Here is a 19,802-nt window from a genome sequence, read left to right as displayed (position 1 = left end):
AAATACCGTAGAAAGAAAAACAGCAATATAGACAAGTAATCGTCATCACAATTGATGAGTCACTAAAAGTTAGTTACTAACATGGTTCAACTAGGAATTCATTTCAATTTAGGTCAGATGCATTGTTGTTGGTTTATTTTGCGAAAAGTCGTGCGGTCGATGGACGAAATAATACTGTCGGGGAGGGTATTCAACAAGGTTATTGCATGAGAGAAAAAAGAATCTTTGATCGATGATGTGCGGCACTGAATGTGTGTGATTGGTTCGCTGTGGTTAAGGCACGGCAAGATTCGGGGCGGGGGTTGAGAACGAGGGTGCCTTGCAAATGGGTGATAACAGAAAGAGTGAAGCAAGCAGAGACGCAAGATGATTCGACGTGATTGGAGACATGGAAGGTGAAGTGTGGGTTTGAGTTCAGTGATGCTAAATTTACGCGAGTAGTTTGACGATATGAATCAAGCAGCGCGATTCTGAATGAATTCTAGTTCGTAGGCGAGATATGCTTGTGAGGTGTGCCTGATAGATGAAGCGTATTCCAATTTAGGCCGAACGTGTTGAGCGTATTCCAATTTAGGCGATACATATCTGAGATTTCGGTGCAAAAATCTAAGTGTGCATGAAACATGTGCGCATATTGTTTCAATATGAGTGACCTATGATAATGACGATGTCAAGTGAACGCCTAGATACTTACAGCAGGTGAGGCCTCGTGTCTGATTTTGCTCTCATCGCTAACTATCACAGCTACCACAAACACCTATATGACCTCAACGGTTTGTTTAATCATAGGGCATGGACGCTAGTCGTCGGAATGATTTATCGATAAGCGTCTACCTGCATGGGTTCACGTTAAACGGTACTGCAGCTTTCAAATATGACGATATATTGTACACGCTCTCTTATCACTATGTAACGTAAACATTCAAGTACTTCTGTAAGGACAAGATTCACTTCCGTGTTATACCAATTCTTATGGCGCAGGCATAAACTATATTTTTTATTTTTTGTGAGCTTGCAACACAGTGCAGTGTTTTTTACAGGTGCACGCATACTCAGTTATTGACTTTAGTTTTATACTTTTTTCGGTAACTCATGGCTCGTTATGTTGTTTATTTATTAGATGGAGTAAACTTAAGTGTTACGTCATTGATGCTCTTTCGCGATATCGCGCATTATACAAACTGAGTGGAAGTACCATTGCCGCGACTGATACGAGAATGAGCCTTTCAAGCTGCCATATAAGTAAATAAATTTTTTCTTTTAAAATTTAGATCAACAGCAGGGCAAAACTGAAAGTTCGGACTTGACTGTGCCACCGGGAAAATACGTCTTCATATTATTTGGGCCAAACTGCGTAGTCATGAAGCTTGAGTTGACTGCAAAGAACCGTAAGTGACGATTTTCTCGAAACGAAAATGAGCTGTATTTAAGTGTTTGATTATGTCCTTAAAGGTTAATTCATGATTGACCTGTATGGTTTAACGTCCCGAAACCACCATATGATTATGAGCGAGGCCGTAGGGGAGGGCTCCGGAAGTTTTGACCACCGGGGGTTTTTTAACGTGCACCGAAATCTGAGAACACGGGCTTACAGCATTCCCGCCTGCATCGGAAATGCAGCCGCCGCAGTAGAAATTTCATACCACGACCTGCGGGTCAGTAGCCGAGTAGTAGCAGTAGTAGTCGTAGTAGTAGTAGTAGTAGTCGTAGTAGTCGTAGTAGTAGTAGTAGTAGTAGTAGTAGTAGTAGTAGTAGTAGTAGTAGTAGTAGGCATCGACCTCTCGTTTAAACCTTGAATTGTCCACTGGATGGCGGCGGTTTATTATTATGAAGAATATATGACAAAAACTGCGAGATAGCTGTACTTGCAGTGTTCACTAGATGGACGGACGCATGGATGGACGGATGACAGACAGACGCACGGACGGACAAATGGACAGATGGACGCACGATTGGACGGATGAACGGATGGACGCATGGAGGAACGCACGGACGGACAGACGTACACACAGACGGACGCACGTATGGATGAACGGAAACACAGAAGGACTGGCGGATGCTTCGCCCCACTCATCGCCATTCACTTTGTAAATATGCTGTGATTTTTTTCTTTGTCTTTGTTGACCCTGCCTTCGCCCTTCGAAAGCTTTCTGCGCCTGATGTGGTTTCGCACTGCCCGCATGATCGAAGACATTGCAAGGCTTATGCACGCCACCTGTCTTTTTATGGCCTCCATCATCGGGCCATGGAGGCATTGCAGTGACTATGGCAGGTTATGACGTCATTATATGACACACGCTGAATGACATGACACCGGTCTAAATTTTATCTATATATGACGTAACCACTTCATATTTTTTTTGCATTATTCTTGTTGATGACGCGGGACGCCGGCAGTTAATTCTCTAAGGCTTTCGCCTTGAGAAAAAAAAGACGTACCTAATTAATTAATCTATAACAGTACACTACCGTGTGGTTATTGTCACGACCGATCGGCTGGAAACAAGCGTTATGATGAGATATACGTCCGTGATGCACTATATGGCCATCTCTTCAAAAATTATTAACTCTCTCATGCACGAATTAAATACAACGGATAAGAAAATTATTTATGACCTAGAAGTATAGCTATAGGTCACAAAGGTAATAAAATTTCTTATTTAAAGCAAGCAAAAGCGGTATCAGCTTTCTGTTGTGTCCCTATATGAGGACAAAATGCCGTAAGCAGATATGAGTTCTTGTTATCAGTACACATGAAATATAGCTGGAACACTGAAATAAACAATTACATTTCAAACTGAAATGCTGACGATTGGTCTAGCATATTTCGCTTATGTGCTGTGGAAGGACTAGAAGCACTCCGGACAAAGCGGCACGTTGCGGCAACCGCAGAGGTATCTTGTCTTGCTGCGGCAGTCAAGGCTTCGACAGCAGCTGGCGTACTGCTGTTCGCTCTTCTTTGGGAAATGGCGCACGCCGTCGAACATCTTTTCCTGGGCCACGTGTTGGAGAACTCTTTTTTATGAGCGCTGGCGACAAATCGATGGATGGCCGACCTGTCGCTTCAAGCTCTGTGCTGCTTCACGGCGAAATATGAGAGCTTTGGCAGCGCGACTTTGGAACTCGAGTTAGTCCACATAATGGTACACGCCTTTGTCCCACCTCCACAAAATCCAGGCGTTCACAACTGCTGCGTTAAGTAAATGGAAGAAGATCCTCAAGTAGCCCCTCTTGTTCCGGATGTCATTTCTGTACCTTGCAGTCAAGAAATCCATAAGGTCGACACCTCCCATGTGTTTGTTGCAAACTTCGACGGAGTACGGCCGGGTGACATCAATTACTTTCTTCTCCTTTCTGTTGTAGCTTTTGGTGGTGCCTGAATTCAGGCTGCCGTCCTGCATAGCTAGAAACAACATGAACAAGCGAGTTGTCCAGCCACCTTGTTACAGTGATGTTGTCTGCTGAAGTGCTAATTGATGTGCTCCCCCTTCCGTTCGCTTTGATATCCTCCAAGGACTTCAGCTTTTTATCCGCACCTCGCAGATGGTTTGCATGGCATGTCCCGACAGATAATATTCCAACGTCTCTCAGCTTCCTGACTAGGGCCATGGATGTGCAAAGATTAACAGCATAGAGTTTATGATTTTTCCCTTCAAGTACCTCGGACAACCCGATGACAACGTCTGCGGCCATGCCAAACTCACTAGAAACGCTGTATCGCCCACCAGCTACTCCTTCGTACACCTCAAATAGATAAATGTAGCCTGACACTCCTGCTCTCACTCATACCTTGAACCCCCAGGGCTTCGGCTTGCTTGAAAGCTATTGCTTTATGGAGGAGAGCCTTTTGAATGGAATAACCATTTCATCCCCGGATTGATATTCCTCACAATCGACTGCCGAGCAAAATTATTCGTTGAGTGCATTATTTACTGGCCTAATTCCAGCCACACGGTCATTCTCGAAGCTCGGGGGGGGGGGTCGCTATTGTCTTTGAAATGAAGAAATCTGCGAAGCTCCTCAATTGAATCAGCAACAATGTCCATTTAATTCCAGATTCTGTTGACCAGTAATTCCTGATTCTGGAGTATTTGATGTAAGTCATCACCAAGTACATGCCAAGAAAGACTTTCAGTTCTGGTAGAGTCAATCGTAGGTTCTCTTTGTCTTTTGGTACTGTGTACAAATTCGTTTAAAAAGAAGTGGACTCCGTTAATGAGCCTGGAAATATGGCCAAGAAGTAGTCAATCGGATGTGTGCCGTGCACATTGACCTTATGCTCACCCGGAAAATCGGGAGGCTATCCCGCATAGTCATCGTCTTTGTCAGCGATCCACACTGTGCCGTCCTTTCTCGTGGTCGCTGTTCTCGAGGGAGCCCTTGCACGAGGGCTCGTTGAAGCGCTCTTAGCATGCACAGGCTCGCTGTCATCACTATCTTCTTCTGAGCTGCTGGAAGTTCCAAGGTCAGTTAGTAGATGCTCCCAATCGTCCGCCTCGGAATCGTCATCAGAGTCAGACGAGCGGTACAAGAGAGCATTGATTTCATCCCTGGACATTCCTCCCGTAGATTACATTTTAGAAAAGTACTGTTTTCCCACGGTCTACGGTAAAGCGAGACTTATGCACCCCCAAAAACTCCCGCACAAGCAGGCTCAACCGCGCACGTAAAGCGCGGGAAGGTACAAGCACTTTCAACTCAGGCCTGGCTTTCTGCGGGCGCGTTTATGTGGTGGCGGTGCAGATGAGTCTACACCGTTCATGCATGATGTCCCCAATTGAGGACACTCGTTGTATTCCTCCTATAGAGCCCATAGCTGAGAAAAAAACGTCCACAAAAGGAGCTGGTATTATGCAAGAGTTGATCTTTCAACACGTATTTTTATAGTTCAAAAGCACCATAGTATGTCGAGCAATTATTTTTTTTTTACGAACATTCGGTGGCCTTAAAGAAGCCTAATCTTCATGAAAACCTGGAGCTACAAGAAACATGGACAGCGAATGTCATCTGTGAACAAGTTAAAAACATTGACATGTCCTCAATTAAAAAATCATGCGGCTAATGACTGAATACAAGAAACTGGACGACTTTTGAAGTAGGATACATATCTCTCCTCATATGAGGCCTGTCTGCATGAGAGGGATAAGTTAACCTCGCTGAAGGTTATTTTACAATAAATACAACCAAAGTGACTCAAGAGCGTCAAAAAGCATTTACACACGAAAGGGCGAAGTGCAACTCGTTGCTCATGAATAAGCAGCTGATCGTTCATTGTCGCTGTCACTCTCGGTATGTTCTACATCCAGTGAAATATCTTCAACATCAAAATGATTTGTTTAAATATCCAAGAATTATATCCGCCGTATGACTTTGATAACACCAACAACACGCCACTCACCGCGCACAACACAAACGTGGCGTCACTCACCACTTTTATCGGAGTGCGGAAATCATTTCGCTTTGAAACCAGGCAACCGGCGAATCTCTCGGAGTGGGCTGCCATCTATGAACGAACGTTAAAAACAAGCGGCGCAGCGTTGGCCAAGGTTTGGAAGAGCAAATCGCGAGCGCGCGCTACTTTCTGCGTACAATAGATGTTATGGAATGATTGCCCTACAAATACACTCAGGAATGCTCCAAGCGCGTAAAACCAAGTGAGTTTCAGCTACAAAGGCCAGATGATAACATCTAACAATCCAACGTGGCTTCAGATAATCTCGTCAAGCTGTTTTGTGAACTTAGCGGGCTATAAACGAAATCGCGAGCTGTCTTGTACTTTCACGAAAGAACGTCTGGCAAGAATGAATGAGATCTATCGTGTCGCGTAAGGTCCGATATATTCCCTGGTGCACGAAACATACGAAGTAGTTCGTTTGTTTCGTTTTTCCCAACGCGTTCGTTTTTTCCCAACGCGTTAACACTAATGCTAGCACAGCGGAACAAGGGAGCGACTGCCTACTGGCCATCCTCGAGAGGACGCTCTTGAATTCCGCTTGGCAGCGCGACAGTCTATGAACATTGCGAATACCGATGCCTCGAAGTCTAATACTTTTGTCTTCTACTCGGTGGTCTGCTTATCCTTTTCGGATGCTGGTATTCTTGATTATAACGCCGGCATCTTTACAGCAGAAGCACATGCGATACTTGTGGCCATTAAACACGATGAACAGATAAAACTACAGAGTGCCGTAATGCCCGTCGTAGGTGTCTAGTGGCTAAGTTATTTGGCTGGCGACCCACAGGTCGCGGAATTGAATCCTGGCTTCGGCGGTTGCGTTTTCGATGGAGGTGAAAATGCTGTAGGTCTTTGTGCTCAGATTTCGCGACACATTAAAGATCCCCAGACGGTAGAAATTTCTAAAGCCCTTCCCTACGGCGTGTCTCATAATCATGTGGTGCTTTTGGGACGGTAAGCCCCGCATAATAATCAAAGTGCAGTAACACAGACTGATTTCCTAAGCGTGATAAATACCCTCAAAACCCCGAAAAACACAAAAACATATCTCTGTATCTCTCTACTTGGTATTATGCACTGTCTTCTTACTCAAACAGCATGTCGTAGTGTGCTGGAACTAGGATGCCGCGATGTACAAGGGAACATGTTTGAGGAAGAATTAGCTGCATCCGTCAACCCAACCAATGCCAATACAATTATAGCAATTTCTGCGGTTGACTTGAAACCTCCCCTGAAACGAAACCTGAGGGCATTTAGGCATCGCATATGGTATGCGCACACACAAAATAAACTGCATGTTATCAAGCCACAAGTTGGACGTTGGCCGCCACTATCAAGTCACGCCGCATAAACGTTACACTAACAATGCTGAGAATAAGACACAGATACATTACAAACTCGTACATTTTGTCTGTTGGCGATCCTCCATTGTATGATAGATGTGGTAAAGAACTAACTGTAGTTCACATTTTAAGTGATTGTAGAGAATGGGGCATCCTCATGAAACAATACATAGCATTGCCCTACCCGAAACAAATTCAAACCTGCAATGTTCATCTGTAGAGCACTACTTTTCAAACGCGAATAATTGCTCTCATTAAACCAAGACGTGCATAGTTTTCGTGTGATATAGCCAGGCAATTCGCAGAGCGATCTCTGAAGAGAGGTGGCTGCTACGGTCATTACAATAAATAAAGCCCACGCCTCCCAGTCCTTGTATAAAGAGGTGTTCAAGATGCACTTGTGCTAAGGCCGTATACCACCATAGCTGTAATATTACGACTTTTGCCCATGCGTTCTCACCACAAATATTTCACGTCATTTTCATGATTTTATTACTTGTATAATATTACCGCCTTAGTGCGCGAAAATGTTAGAAGCCCTACACAGCCTCCTGCCATAATGTTGTCCATATCTTTTGTCTCATGAAATGCTGCTCTTTCGCCATGATATGGCCTAACGTGAGAAATCACCACACATCACCATAATTTTTCTCAGCCGGATGCACTTGAACTAAAATTCACCACAGTAATACTCAGCAGATTTCACTAATAATCAGACTCATGGCTTGGTCGAAGTAAGCCAGAGTGGGTTGGCTTGTGAGTGCGTTATCGTAAAATGATTTTTTTTTATCGTAGGGTCAATATGCTTTAACTTTAAAGGATAAATTCGGTGATATTTTTTTATGTTCACCGATTTCTATAAAACTTTGAGCGTATGTTTTAAGGAGTTTGCGTGGTTACATACGCCAATTTATACGCCTGGAAGTCTCTCAGTTTTTTAGCGCAGAATTTCTAAAAATTGGCAGCCCATTCTGGACTCGCACTTGTAAACGCCCGGAACCTTCTGTATGTGACGTAAGTGGCTACTCTTTTTCAAAACTTGCCTCCCCCAGCAAAAAAAAGTTTCGTAAAATAACTAGAGGGGACTCTGGCACTCCGATCGCTCAGTTCACTTTCACTTTTATTCCTTAAAGACCCCACCAGGGGGTAATACATAAGGGGTGTGTTACAAGATATACAACAGGTTGAACACTTTATTATATAGTATAATGTGATGTGATCGCTTCAATAAAGGCAGTAGGGCTTGAGTTAGCGATTTCTTGTGTAAGGTTGTTCCAGTCCTTGGCTGCTCGAGGAAGAAAAAATGCAAAGGTGACTGTGCGAGCTTGAGGACGGGCAACGTTTAAGGAGTGACCAATGCGATAGGATATGCGTGATGGTGGCAAAATATATGGTGGTTGATTTAGCGTGATTTAGTGCTCGATTTAGTGACCAAGGAAATGGTAGGTAGTATCCAGGTTTGCTTTGTCTTCGTGCTTGCGGGCCTCGAACGTACTTTTGGCTTCACTTATTACTGTCTTGATTTTTTTTTCAAATAAAAGAGTGGAGCGTCGTGAACTTCATGCGATCCGATTTGAATTGCTGAGCCCAAATGGCTAAAGTGGTGACGTGCAACGGCTCAACACTTGCCGATTGCCGTTTCGTGACAAAGCAGCTGGGAAGATTAGAGAGATATTTGTACTACCCATTATTCTCATGCTCGCTGAAGCGCTGTGCGTTGCAGCTCTCATGGACACCAGCGCCAGCGTTCCCTCTAGTGTATTTAGAGGAAACCCTATGAGCCAGCAGACCGATGCAGTGCGCGCTTTCTTCTGTCAGGCGACGACGACGCGATCGCAGTTTTGCTTTGTCAGCTGATTATCGCGCTATTCGTGTTTTATATCGGGTTTTAGACTAGCATGGACAGTATTGAGCTACGAGGAGATCGATTCGTGGCACGTGAGATGCCTCTCGTGTCGATGGGTAGAAATCAAAAGGCGATGCTTCCCTGACAAAATTGTGGTTGCAATCATCGCTGAAACTATTGCTGGTAAGTCCAGACGACATGGCACAGCTTGATTTTGCGTCGGATTACATCCCCAATATGCTTCTTGAGCGACAGAAGAAGCAAGTGTGCTATGTTCACACTGTGGGTAGGGTAGCGTGTCCTGACCCAGCCCGGAGTAGATGCTTGTTTTAGTTTCGCTTTGGACTGATTCTTTCTGGCTTGTTTAAATTTATCGACGAGTCTCTCAACGAAATTGATAGCCCTAGCTGTTACAAGGATGTTAATACTGTTTCAAAAATGCATTATCTCAATATGATCGAAAATGCACTGGAGTTGCCTTTCATAGTCATGGAGCAGCGTTAGGACAAATACACGAACGATAAAAGACACGACAAGTGCTGCCTCTTTTCTCGTTTGTGTATTTGTGCTTACGCTGCCCATATAATTGACTATGAACCCTAACCAACTAGCCCACCTTTCCGTTATTTTGATATACTGGAGTCACCCTTTACCCCAACATCTCACAAGTGACCGGTGCGCAGTCTGGCGCATTTGATCTCATACCTCCTATTACTTGGTATAAGTGGTTGCAATTCAATAAGGACATTTTTTTTACGAAAGGCACGTCTCAAATGGGGCATTGTTATCAAGAGCTTCCCATGATAGAATTTTCCTGATAAGGTCAAGGCTCTCTTCCCCGTCCTCCCTAGATTACAGGCTTTGTTCAGTAAATATTGAGGTCGCGCATGAACACTAATGCGTTAAGCTATAAGTCAGTAGACGTGAGTGTCCACTTGAGCCGACATAAAGGTGATAGTTATGCTGAATGTGAATATATAACATCATAGGCAGGCACGAAAAGTGGAACTCATTTAGGCTAACTCAAGGCATACAATCATCGCTTAGGTGTCACTTGGGCTCAGACTCAGTGATATATTGCTCAGTAGTGCTCACTTGGACTCAAAATTGCCAAAAGATTACTCGCACGGACTCAATCAGACTGAAAGCCCGATCGGATGAGTCTGAGTGAGTTGATTCATCTTTGCCGACCTTCGATGGCTAGCGTGAAATTGAACTCAGAACGACAGAGAGTCCTGCCAGCGGATACGAGAATATTAGGGCCAAAATAAATATGTGTAGACTCAGGAGAATGATGAACAGTGAGCGCTGGTTTTGTCTGGTTGTTTTCTGGTGGCCACGTTTTGTCACTATGCTCTGGTAATATTGAAACGTATGTCGCAAATCGGATAACGCTGTGTTTGTGGTATACGGAAACCACTGATGAGAACATTTTCATATAATTTTTAGATAACATACGCAGTGGCTTTAGGGATCGAAGTTGAATATTGAATTGTTAAAGAACTCAGATCAGCAAGAACTTTTTTCAGCGATTCGTGACTCTTGCTATTTATGAAATATTATCACCACTTTATTCCTGGTACGAAGGTAAGTGCAACACCAGAAAGCCTGCTCCTAATTTGCTGTGCTTCACATGTCTTATTTCCTAGCACAGTTATTACCACTTTAGGTGGTCACGTACTAATATATGGTAATATGCTCCAGCCACCGTACGCGCAACCACAGACGGAATCTTATGCATGTTATCCGAATGTGAATTCGCATAATCAGTACCCTTTCCATGATGAAATAGAACAATTCAAATTAAAATATTTATTTTCTTCCCGCTATGCGGATCGAGCTCGTCGCCGTCTTTACAAACTTTTCATGGCCTGAAAAAAACAACATTTCCAATCGGATTATGTTAAAAAATAGAACGTAGTAATGAGCGCTGGAAGACTATTGAGACCGTAGAATTGACTAAGAGAAATATGGGAAGCTTAAGTTGTCATAGTCAATAAAAATTCAGACACTATGAAGATACATAGAAACATAAAAATGGAACAGCCTGGTCGATATATTACAACGACAAGCAAACCTAATTATTATACCGTGGCTGATGTTGTCAAATATAACAAACAAATGTGAAATAGCTTGCACCCCATTATCTCCAAACGTAAAGTGGTTATAATCTTTGAAGAGCTTATATTTACCTAAGTACTATCAAAGACGAGGGATTCGCTCGCAAATTCTACTAACACTGTACAGTGTCAATTTTTATGAAAGGGATCGCGGGAGTGTGTGGCCTGCACTGCGCGCTTCGACGGCTGCTGGCAGCGCGTTCAAGCGGGAGCGAGAGCAACTACAGTCTCTTTGCGCGTCATCTCGCGGCGAGCAAAAAAAGCAGTCACTGATTAAATAGAACCAGCTGAAAGATTGCACCCTTTCCTCCTCCTCCTTGAAGGTGATTGAAGGGGGAGAAATTGAAGGGATTGAAGGGGCCTTAAAGGGGGAGACGGCGCTGCCAGCAGCCGCCGGAGCACGCAGGCCACGCGCTCTCTTGTTCCTTTTCATAAAAAAATGAGACTGTACATAAATAGCTAAGAGGAGCCGTGAAAATGAGGGCATTGAATACTTACCGACGCCGTTGCAGGTATTAATATTTAGAAAAGTCTGGCACTAGGCTTGTTAGCGCATAGTCTGGAAAATTGACGGAACGACTCTCCAAGGATGCGTACTCAAATGGAGCACTATGTTTTCGTGAAGAGAAGTACGAGAAAAAGACTACTTTTAGAAGAGAAGTAGATTGTGTTCGGCAAATTTTCTCTTTGTGTACGCGTTCATCAAGGCTCGATTTTCCTAATCAATATTTTGTTCGTCTGAATGATGGAAGTGGCGTAGTTTAGGCATTGAAGTAAATTAATATATGATGAGTCAAAATGAGGATATGAATAGTCTAACAATAGATTCGGTTCAATATGTTATTGATCTGCAAAGCCCCACGAATAGAAGTGGTGATCAACTTACTCTCAGTAATAGCAGACATAATCAAAAAACCAGATATTCTCAAAATGAGGCATAAAATGTTTTTAGGGCAATATATAGATTTCGCTACCTTTGGTGAAGCGAGAGACCATTTGTTCGCAAAGAGCAGGGCCGTTGCGGAGGCCGACGGTCCCGCTCTCCTCTTTTACACGGTGTCTTGTTCTAGCGAAAGGGCTTTGCAGTAGCAACCGGTGTTTTTTGGCCACTGTTCTTGTTCGGGGACGCGCCACCCTTGCGATTAGGAGAACCTCTTTGGGTAGCGCTGTGACGACACGCGAGGTGCTTCCAACGAAGCACGTGATGTGCATGCTGCTACGCCAGAGAAAAGTCGGCGCGAGCTCATTGTCGAGAATTCGGCTCCGTCTCGCAGGCAGTGTGTCAACAATTTTTTAGGGCATTAACCAAGCTCCGAAATGCTCTCACGTCCTTGGCTTGGTTTGTAGGTCAGGCGCATGTAGAAATATTTGACAAAAATATTTGACAGGTGTTCCGTGATAACACAATCACCACGCCTTCAGGTCAGGCTTATCAACACAGATTGCTCGTCTCTATGCGAAATGATTCTCAGAAACAAATATTCAAGAAAATACATACTAATGAAATTTTAGAAATCTGTAATGCCTTCCAAAAAACTAACCACGAAACAATATTGGGAAACCTCCAGTATTCTGAAACTTCCGCTCGATGTCAATCAATACTGCTTAAAATATAGAGAGCAGTGTGCATGAACAACCTGATGTTTGTCTTTCGTTTAGGCCGTAACATATGAAGTATCTCAAATGATGCTGATTGGCATCTCCTATGCGTACAAACTCCAATATTTATTGTAACATCTTGTTGTTTGCTTAATTGTATGACATGTTTTGATGATATAACTGAATTCTTCTGCAAAATAAAGGTACAATATTTAAGTATTGTAGCTATTACAGCACTACAAAAGTGTGCACCTGCAGACGAAGAAAAAATTTTTAGGGGTGGAGCTCCTTATGCAGTGGATGTAGTAGTAGCCGTCTGTAGCCACCTCTAGTTTATGAATTGTGCAATAGATGGCGTTGTGGGTGTATGTCCTTGGGGATAATATAACTAGATGTCGTTAGTGGTTTCCTCAGCATATCCACGGAGTGATTGATGATGAGTGATGCGAAGCGTCCCTCCGTTCATCCATGTGTCCATCCATCTGTGCGTTCGTCCGTTCGCCGTCTGTCTGTCTGTCTGTCTGTCTGTCTGTCTGTCTGTCTGTATGTATGTCTGTCTGTGTCTGTCTGTCTGTCTGTCTGTCTGTCTGTCTGTCTGTCTGTCTGTCTGTATGTCTGTCTGTCTGTCTGGGCTTCCGTCCGTCCGTACTTCCGTGCATGATTCCATCCGTTCGTCCGTCCGTCTGTGAGTCTATCCGTTCGTCCATCTTTCTGTGTGTGCTTTTCTCTGTCCGTCCGTCCGTATGTGCTTCCGTCCATGCGTCGGTTCTTATGTGATTTTCATGTGATTCCTAAAAAGAAAAGACAAAAGTGAGCCCCCCTAACTGTCTGAATCAGGGTGTGCGACACCTCAACAGTAGCTCACGAAAGATGGGGGTAAGGAGGGATTAAAAGGATAGGATGAAAAAGTAAATAGATAGAGAAAGAAAGGAGAGAGCAATACGCAGGGACAGTGAATGACAGAAAACGATGGAAGTAAGGAGGCGATAGGAAAGATTGACACGTTCGCAGGAGTCCGAGGGCGGGGCATCACTCGACGAGAGCTCTTCTCGGCGTCAGGAGTTGGCGTAGGGCGAGCCCAGTTGGCCAGAGCTGTGATTGATTGATATGATTGATATGTGGGGTTTAACGTCCCAAAACACCTATATGATTATGAGAGACGCCGTAGTGGAGGGCTTCGGAAATTTAGACCACCTGGGGTTCTTTAACGTGCACCCAAATCTGAGCACACGGGCCTACAACATTTCCGCCTCCATCGGAAATGCAGCCGCCGCAGCCGGGATTCGAACCAGCGCCCTGCGGGTCAGCAGCCGAGTACCTTAGCCACTAGACCACCGCGGCGGGGCAGAGCTGTGCTGGTGTCGGAGATCGCGGGGCACAACCGGTCGGCACGAAATCCAGAGAGCGAGTCCCATGCGTCGGTTCGTCCATGCTTACGTCCGCGCGACCGTGCATCCGTGCTTCTGTCGGTCAGTGCGGACGCACGAAAGAACGGACGGACGCTTCGCCCCATTCATCGTTTACTCCATGGATATGCTGTCATTTTTTTTCCAACTGAGGTGATAGGCTAATATGGTTTCTGTTCCCTTCATGTTCTTGTTTTACAAATTTGCTTATTTTTATTATCTGATAAATATTAGAACGAAGGATCGAAGTTCAGGTCACGGCGAAAATTGTATTCACAATGGGATTACAATGGGACATCTTTACATATTGAACTTACAGTTATATTCCACGAGAACATGTCCTGGTCACCACATAGAAATTCTCTCAAAAGTAGTATTGCCCGTGATGTAGGTGCATTAAACAGGCTGCGATATTGACTACTAACAAGCGTTAAGAAATGTATCTACAACGCACTTATGCATTCCCGTTTAACGTACTGTCTTCTAGTTTGGTCGACTACAACACAGTATAATTTAGGGTCACTTCAAATGCTTCAAAACCGTGCTCTACGTGCAATAAAATATTTAGGACGTATGATAATCACCCAAATATATTATTCAAAAAATAAAATTATAAAGGCGCCCAAACTCTACACATACAAATTATTTCTTGAAATTATGCGGCAATATAAATCTGACAAACATTCCTTCCAGAGTAAGTACAGTGTGAAAACGACAGGCTACAAATTCAGAAATAGTTCTGTATTTATACCACATAGCAGAACAAATTACGGAGAACGAAAACTTGCTGTTCGAATTCCTGACCTCCTCAATGACTATACTTTTACCAGAGATCTCCTCAAATCCGGAATTAAGAAACAAGCGTATCAAAAAACAATATAGGATTAATATTTTCAGAGGACTAATGCAAATAATAGATTACTATGGTTCTGTATGAAAGTTATGTATTTTGTTGATTATTCTTTTTTCTCCCCACTTGTGGATTGTGAGCCCTGCTAGTTGTTCCTAGTTTTTTTTTGTGTGTAGATGAGTATAATGCGATTTTCTTTTAGGGGTGAAACTCTTTATAGCGACACCCATTCGTCCCTCGTAGCCGTTATAGTATGTAACAAGTATAACATTTTGACCTCCAAGGTGGTGCCGGTGAGAGATTTCTTCTGTGCGTTGTTGAACAATAAAAAATGGTGCTCAATGTAGATGCCAATGGCTGCTAATTGGGAATGAGAAGCAGCATTCGGCTTTTAGTTAACGCGCATGCTGCAATCCCCATTAGCAGCCATTGGCATGCAGATTGAGCACTATCTGACAAGAAAGGGTTGCTAAGTTGCACTCGCTCGGTGTAACCTCCTTAGTTTTAGAAAGGTTTAGCAAGCGTTGAGACGCAGTGCCATGAATACAATGAACTAGTATGTACCACGAATGAACTCGAGGTGGTTGAAGGTGGGAAGTAGACACGAAGCGCAAGCCGTAAGAAAGTAAAAGCCGAGATCTCCTGTCTCTCGTTTCCTATTAGCAGCCATTGGCATGTACATTGATCACTATCTGACAGGAAAAGGTTGCTACATTATACTAGCTGGGCGTAACCTCGTTGGTTTTAGAAAGGTTTAGCGAGCGTTGGAACACAGTGCCATGAATACAGTGAACTAGTATATAACATGAACTCGAGGTGGTTAAAGGAGGGAAGTAGACCCGAAGCGCAAGCCGTAAGAAAGTGTGCGTGTGCCAACTCTCGTTTAGTTCTTGGAATACCCGCTGGATGACGGTGCTTCTATATGAGGAATATATGATTAAAAGATGCGAGATGGTGGTACTTGGAGTGTTGAATAGATGGACGAACGGACACACAGACAGATGCATGGACGAACGCGTGAACGGACGCAGGGGCGGATGCATGGACGAACGCAGGGGCGGACGCATGAACAGACGCACACACGGACGGGTGGATGGATGCATGGACGGTCACACAGATGGACGCATGGATGGACGGAAGCAAGAACGAATCCATCATTCACTCCTTGAATATGCTGCCATTTTTTTTTAATGCTCGAAAGTAGTGCGTGCATTTTTTCGGTAAAATTGTACTTATGTTTTCTTCTCTTTTTGCTATATGACTGTGTAATATTGATCAGAGGTGTAGTGTTTGATTTTTATGTACCCTTTTATATTTATGAATGTCTTTCTGCTGCTACAGCTGTATGAGTGGCACGGCCCATTCAGGCAATGTTTGCCTTTTGCCGTGCCTTCCTAGACAATTTCGTACTCGTTCCTAACAAACTAATAAAGAATAAAAGAAAGTGAAGGTTGGCTAAGTATCAATTGCTGGGAACTCGTGCCTACACAAACTGCATTAACATATCAGTTCGCTGCGCAGAATTTCGCGGTTTATTTTCTTTTTGTCTCATAAAATTCCTTATATTCAAAAAGGAGCGCTGTTAATTAAGCCTACTTTTCCTCTCTGAATCTCATCACAATTTTCTGTCAAATTAGGTTTGCTGCCTTGTGAATAACGTAAGCGTCACCATTGGGAAACTCAATAAGCTAACGTAAAAAATTATTGTTGTAGATTATCAAAGGCAGGTTCACCTGTCCTATCATTTCTGCGCGCACATTGTAAGAGAGGCCTTGCCGTGGAGGTCTAGTGGCTAAGACACTCGACTGCTAACACAAAGGTCGCGGTATCGATTCCCGGCTGCGGCGGAGATGAAAATGTGTGAGGGCCGTGTGTTTAGATTTAGGTGCATGGTAAATAACCCCATGTTGTCAAAATTTCCGGAACCCTCTACTACAGCGCCTCGCATAATCAAAGCATGGCTTCGTTACTTTAAACACGGGATATTATTACCAGTGTTAGAGAAAAGCAGGGTCGCATGTGAGAGTTTCTCAAGTTCATTGCGCTTCTTTCACTGCGACGCGTTCCCGCAGGGTAGTTCACAGTGTGCCTTGTAATTGAATGTTTTATTGTTGAGTAAGTAAAGGTCGAAAACGTCGTTGGCAAAAATGTACGCCCATCCTAATATACCGCTGCGTATCTTGTATCGCAGTGATTCATTACACTTCTCTGGCTCATGCTAACCCATAATATAGTGTGTCTATAATAAAAAAAATCTAGTCACCATTTAAATGTACTTTTGGCTGCGAAAATTGGGTGGCCAAGATAACGTTTACTAGTCGTCGAAGATCACTTCTTTTATTTCCTTTCCAGAAGCTACTCCCATATCTGAGCGCCAACAAACAGATGACACTCCCAAATTTTCATGCATGCTATGGGTCAAAAAGGACGACGCGAACGCAAGGAGCTGCTGCGATGACTACTTCAAAGAGCACTGTAACGAGGCAAGCCAAACATATGTTGGGACCGGCGATACATGCAAGGAAACAAACACCGTTTCTTAGTCAAAGAAATAAAGGCAATAACGGGCTTGAGAAGATGAGCCAATAACTTCTCAAGACACAGTGTCTGATCTGGTATAGTAAACAGCTGTGTTGTCTAGACTTGCTGTCTCTTGCTTTTGCGTTAGGGCTGACTCTGAATTTAATGCGCGCACAAACATACTAAGTGACGGCCGGTTTCTCTCTCGCTTCTTTTAACCATACCACGAGAATGAAGCATGCCTACGTAGTAGTTTGAGCTCTTTTGAATTTTTTAGGAACTCATAAATGACTGGAATGTTTTCCGATAACATTCTTGTGGTAAAGAATATAACGCATGTCAGGGAGCAGAATCGAGCATCACTTCCGCAGTTCGAATCGTACTGGTATTGATATATTGTGTTTTAATGTAGCAACAAACTGTAGGACACACTACCGGGTCCGTAACGCTAGTATCCGCGTACAAGAGTGGAGAACTTCTTCGGATAGCTGAACGTATTCTGCTCAGCTGATACAGCTTTCACAGACATCGGCGTTTAGTTTGCATGTCTGCCACCAACTGCCGCATGACTTTTCTGTTTTTGAATTTCGTGCAAAATGAAAAAATGCGTCGTGGCTCGAAAGAGAAAAAAAAGCTAAATATGTTCAATACTGCGCTTAGTCTACCACCGTTCGTTGTCAACAGCGACAGAGATAAGGCCGACAAAATGTAACGTTACAGAGGCTAGTCGTTCCCCGATTCTACGGCAAGGAATCGTTCTATGCACTAAAACAAATTGCTGCTGAGCAGCACCAGAAACATGAAAAAAAAAACTGGCCAACGTACTCTTTTTGTTTCTTCTTTAGAGGATCGGTATATACCCGCCGTTTGTCTAGTTCCCGACGTAGAGAAGATAGCATGAATACTCTGGCGCAGCGGCGGCTTTGAGCAAAATTGAGAACAGCTGTGTCTAGCTAAACAAATGTAACCGTAGATAGCTACGTAGATATTTATTCATTTATTTTATACCTCAAGGGCCTCCGCAGTGGAGGCATTACATGAGGGGTGGTGCAAAAGATACACTTGGTACGAGCATACAAAAGTGACATGAGCTCCATGATTACAAAAGAAATACACTAACATTGGGTCAAGAACTCGTACAAAAATGTAAAATTCAGCGCACACATAAGCTGCAAATAGCAATCATAAATGCGAAGGGCAACAAACAAAAAAAAAACGACACCAATATATCACACAATCCCGGGCGCTGTAAGCGACGACTTGAACTGGTCAAGGTTTCTTAATTGGACCACGTGATCTGGAAGATGGTTCCATTCCTTTGTGGTGCGTATAAAAATGACTGCACAAATGTGTTAGTATGGGGGCGAAGGTATGTTACTTGTAGTTCATTATTGCTGCGGCTCGATACATGTGGTTTCAGCACGATGTAAGTGTTGGGTAATAAAGAGTGATAAAACCGGTGAAATAATGCCAGTCTCGAAAGCTTCCGGCGATGACTGAAGGGAGGAACTGCTAGGCGTGATTTCAGGTCTGTTTCACTAGTAAATGATGAGTAGTCCGAGAAAGTGAATCTAACGGCGCGGTTTTGAATTGCTTCAATGCTATCAGTTAGGTACTTCTGATGCGGATCCCTTATGGCGGCTGCATACTGATCCCTGATCCCAAACCCTGATCGGCGGATCAGGGTTTTATAGGCCAATAGTTTTAAGTGAGAAGGAGCAAGTTGCATTGTACGCTGCAGATACCTAAGAGATCTAGTAGCGCAGGTGATTAGTTTGTTTATGTGGACGGTCCAGGAGATGTCATTCGCGATATGAACACCTAAGTACTTATAAGACTTTGTGGATTTTAAAGGCGACCCTGATAGAGTGTATTTAATAGTTAGCGGACTCGCGCGTAGAGAAAAAGACATTATTTGGACTTGGAAACTTTTATTGAAATTTGTCAACTTTTACACCAGTTTTAACTAGTAGAAAAATCGGATTGCTACGTAAGTTGGTCTTGGTTACAAGTACTATTTGCATACAGCACACAATCATCTGCAAAGGGACGTATGTTGTTAGTAATTTCGGAAGGCAGATCATTGATATAAATAAGAAACAGCAGCGGGCCAAGTACCGTACCTTGTGACACGCCGGAAAGATAGATAGATAGATAGATAGACAGATAGATAGATAGATAGATAGATAGATAGATAGATAGATAGATAGATAGATAGATAGATAGATAGATAGATAGATAGGTGTGGGGTTAAACGTAAAATTGTTGCATATCAGATTGTTATCATTTTTAATCACCACAATTTGCTTCAAGATTTTCAACATGGGTTCAGGAAGCATCGCTCTACTGAAACAGCCCTCTTGACTCATAAAGAAATAATCATAGACCATTTAGTCGTTAAAAATGGCGTCAGGCATATACGTCGATTTTTCTAAGACATTTGACCTAATCAATAATTTCATCCTTCTTAGCAAATTAGAAAATTATGGTATGCGTGGGACAGCGCATGCTTTCTTAAAATCCTATCTTTCAGACAGGACACAATTCGTAGATGCCAACAATTAAATATCTGCAAGGAAGCCGGTCGTTGTAGGTGTGCCACAAGGAAGTATTTTAGGGCCACTTTTATTTTTCATTTATATTAATGACGTTGTACACTGCAC

The 19,802-nt window shown here is 43.4% G+C and overlaps 1 protein-coding gene across 2 annotated transcripts; it reads left to right on the top strand.

Moving 5' to 3' along the window:
* The first annotated feature begins 278 nt into the window (after nucleotides 1–278).
* Nucleotides 279–17,261, top strand: LOC142768647 (uncharacterized). Of its 2 annotated transcripts, none has more exons than XM_075870659.1 (3): nucleotides 279–395; nucleotides 1,272–1,388; nucleotides 16,972–17,261. In XM_075870659.1, exons 1-3 carry the CDS (start codon nucleotides 389–391, stop codon nucleotides 17,160–17,162), a joined length of 315 nt encoding a protein of 104 aa, XP_075726774.1. In that variant the 5' UTR covers nucleotides 279–388; the 3' UTR covers nucleotides 17,163–17,261. The 2 variants fall into 2 exon arrangements, 1 of the variants encoding a protein (XP_075726774.1); XR_012885375.1 differs by having other exon boundaries at nucleotides 304–402.
* Nucleotides 17,262–19,802: the final 2,541 nt, after the last annotated feature.

This window comes from Rhipicephalus microplus, chromosome 8 (genome assembly GCF_043290135.1).
Source record: "Rhipicephalus microplus isolate Deutch F79 chromosome 8, USDA_Rmic, whole genome shotgun sequence".
NCBI lineage: Eukaryota > Metazoa > Arthropoda > Arachnida > Ixodida > Ixodidae > Rhipicephalus > Rhipicephalus microplus.
Note: the sequence above shows the minus strand (reverse complement) of the source record. Positions and strands in the feature narration are given on the sequence as shown.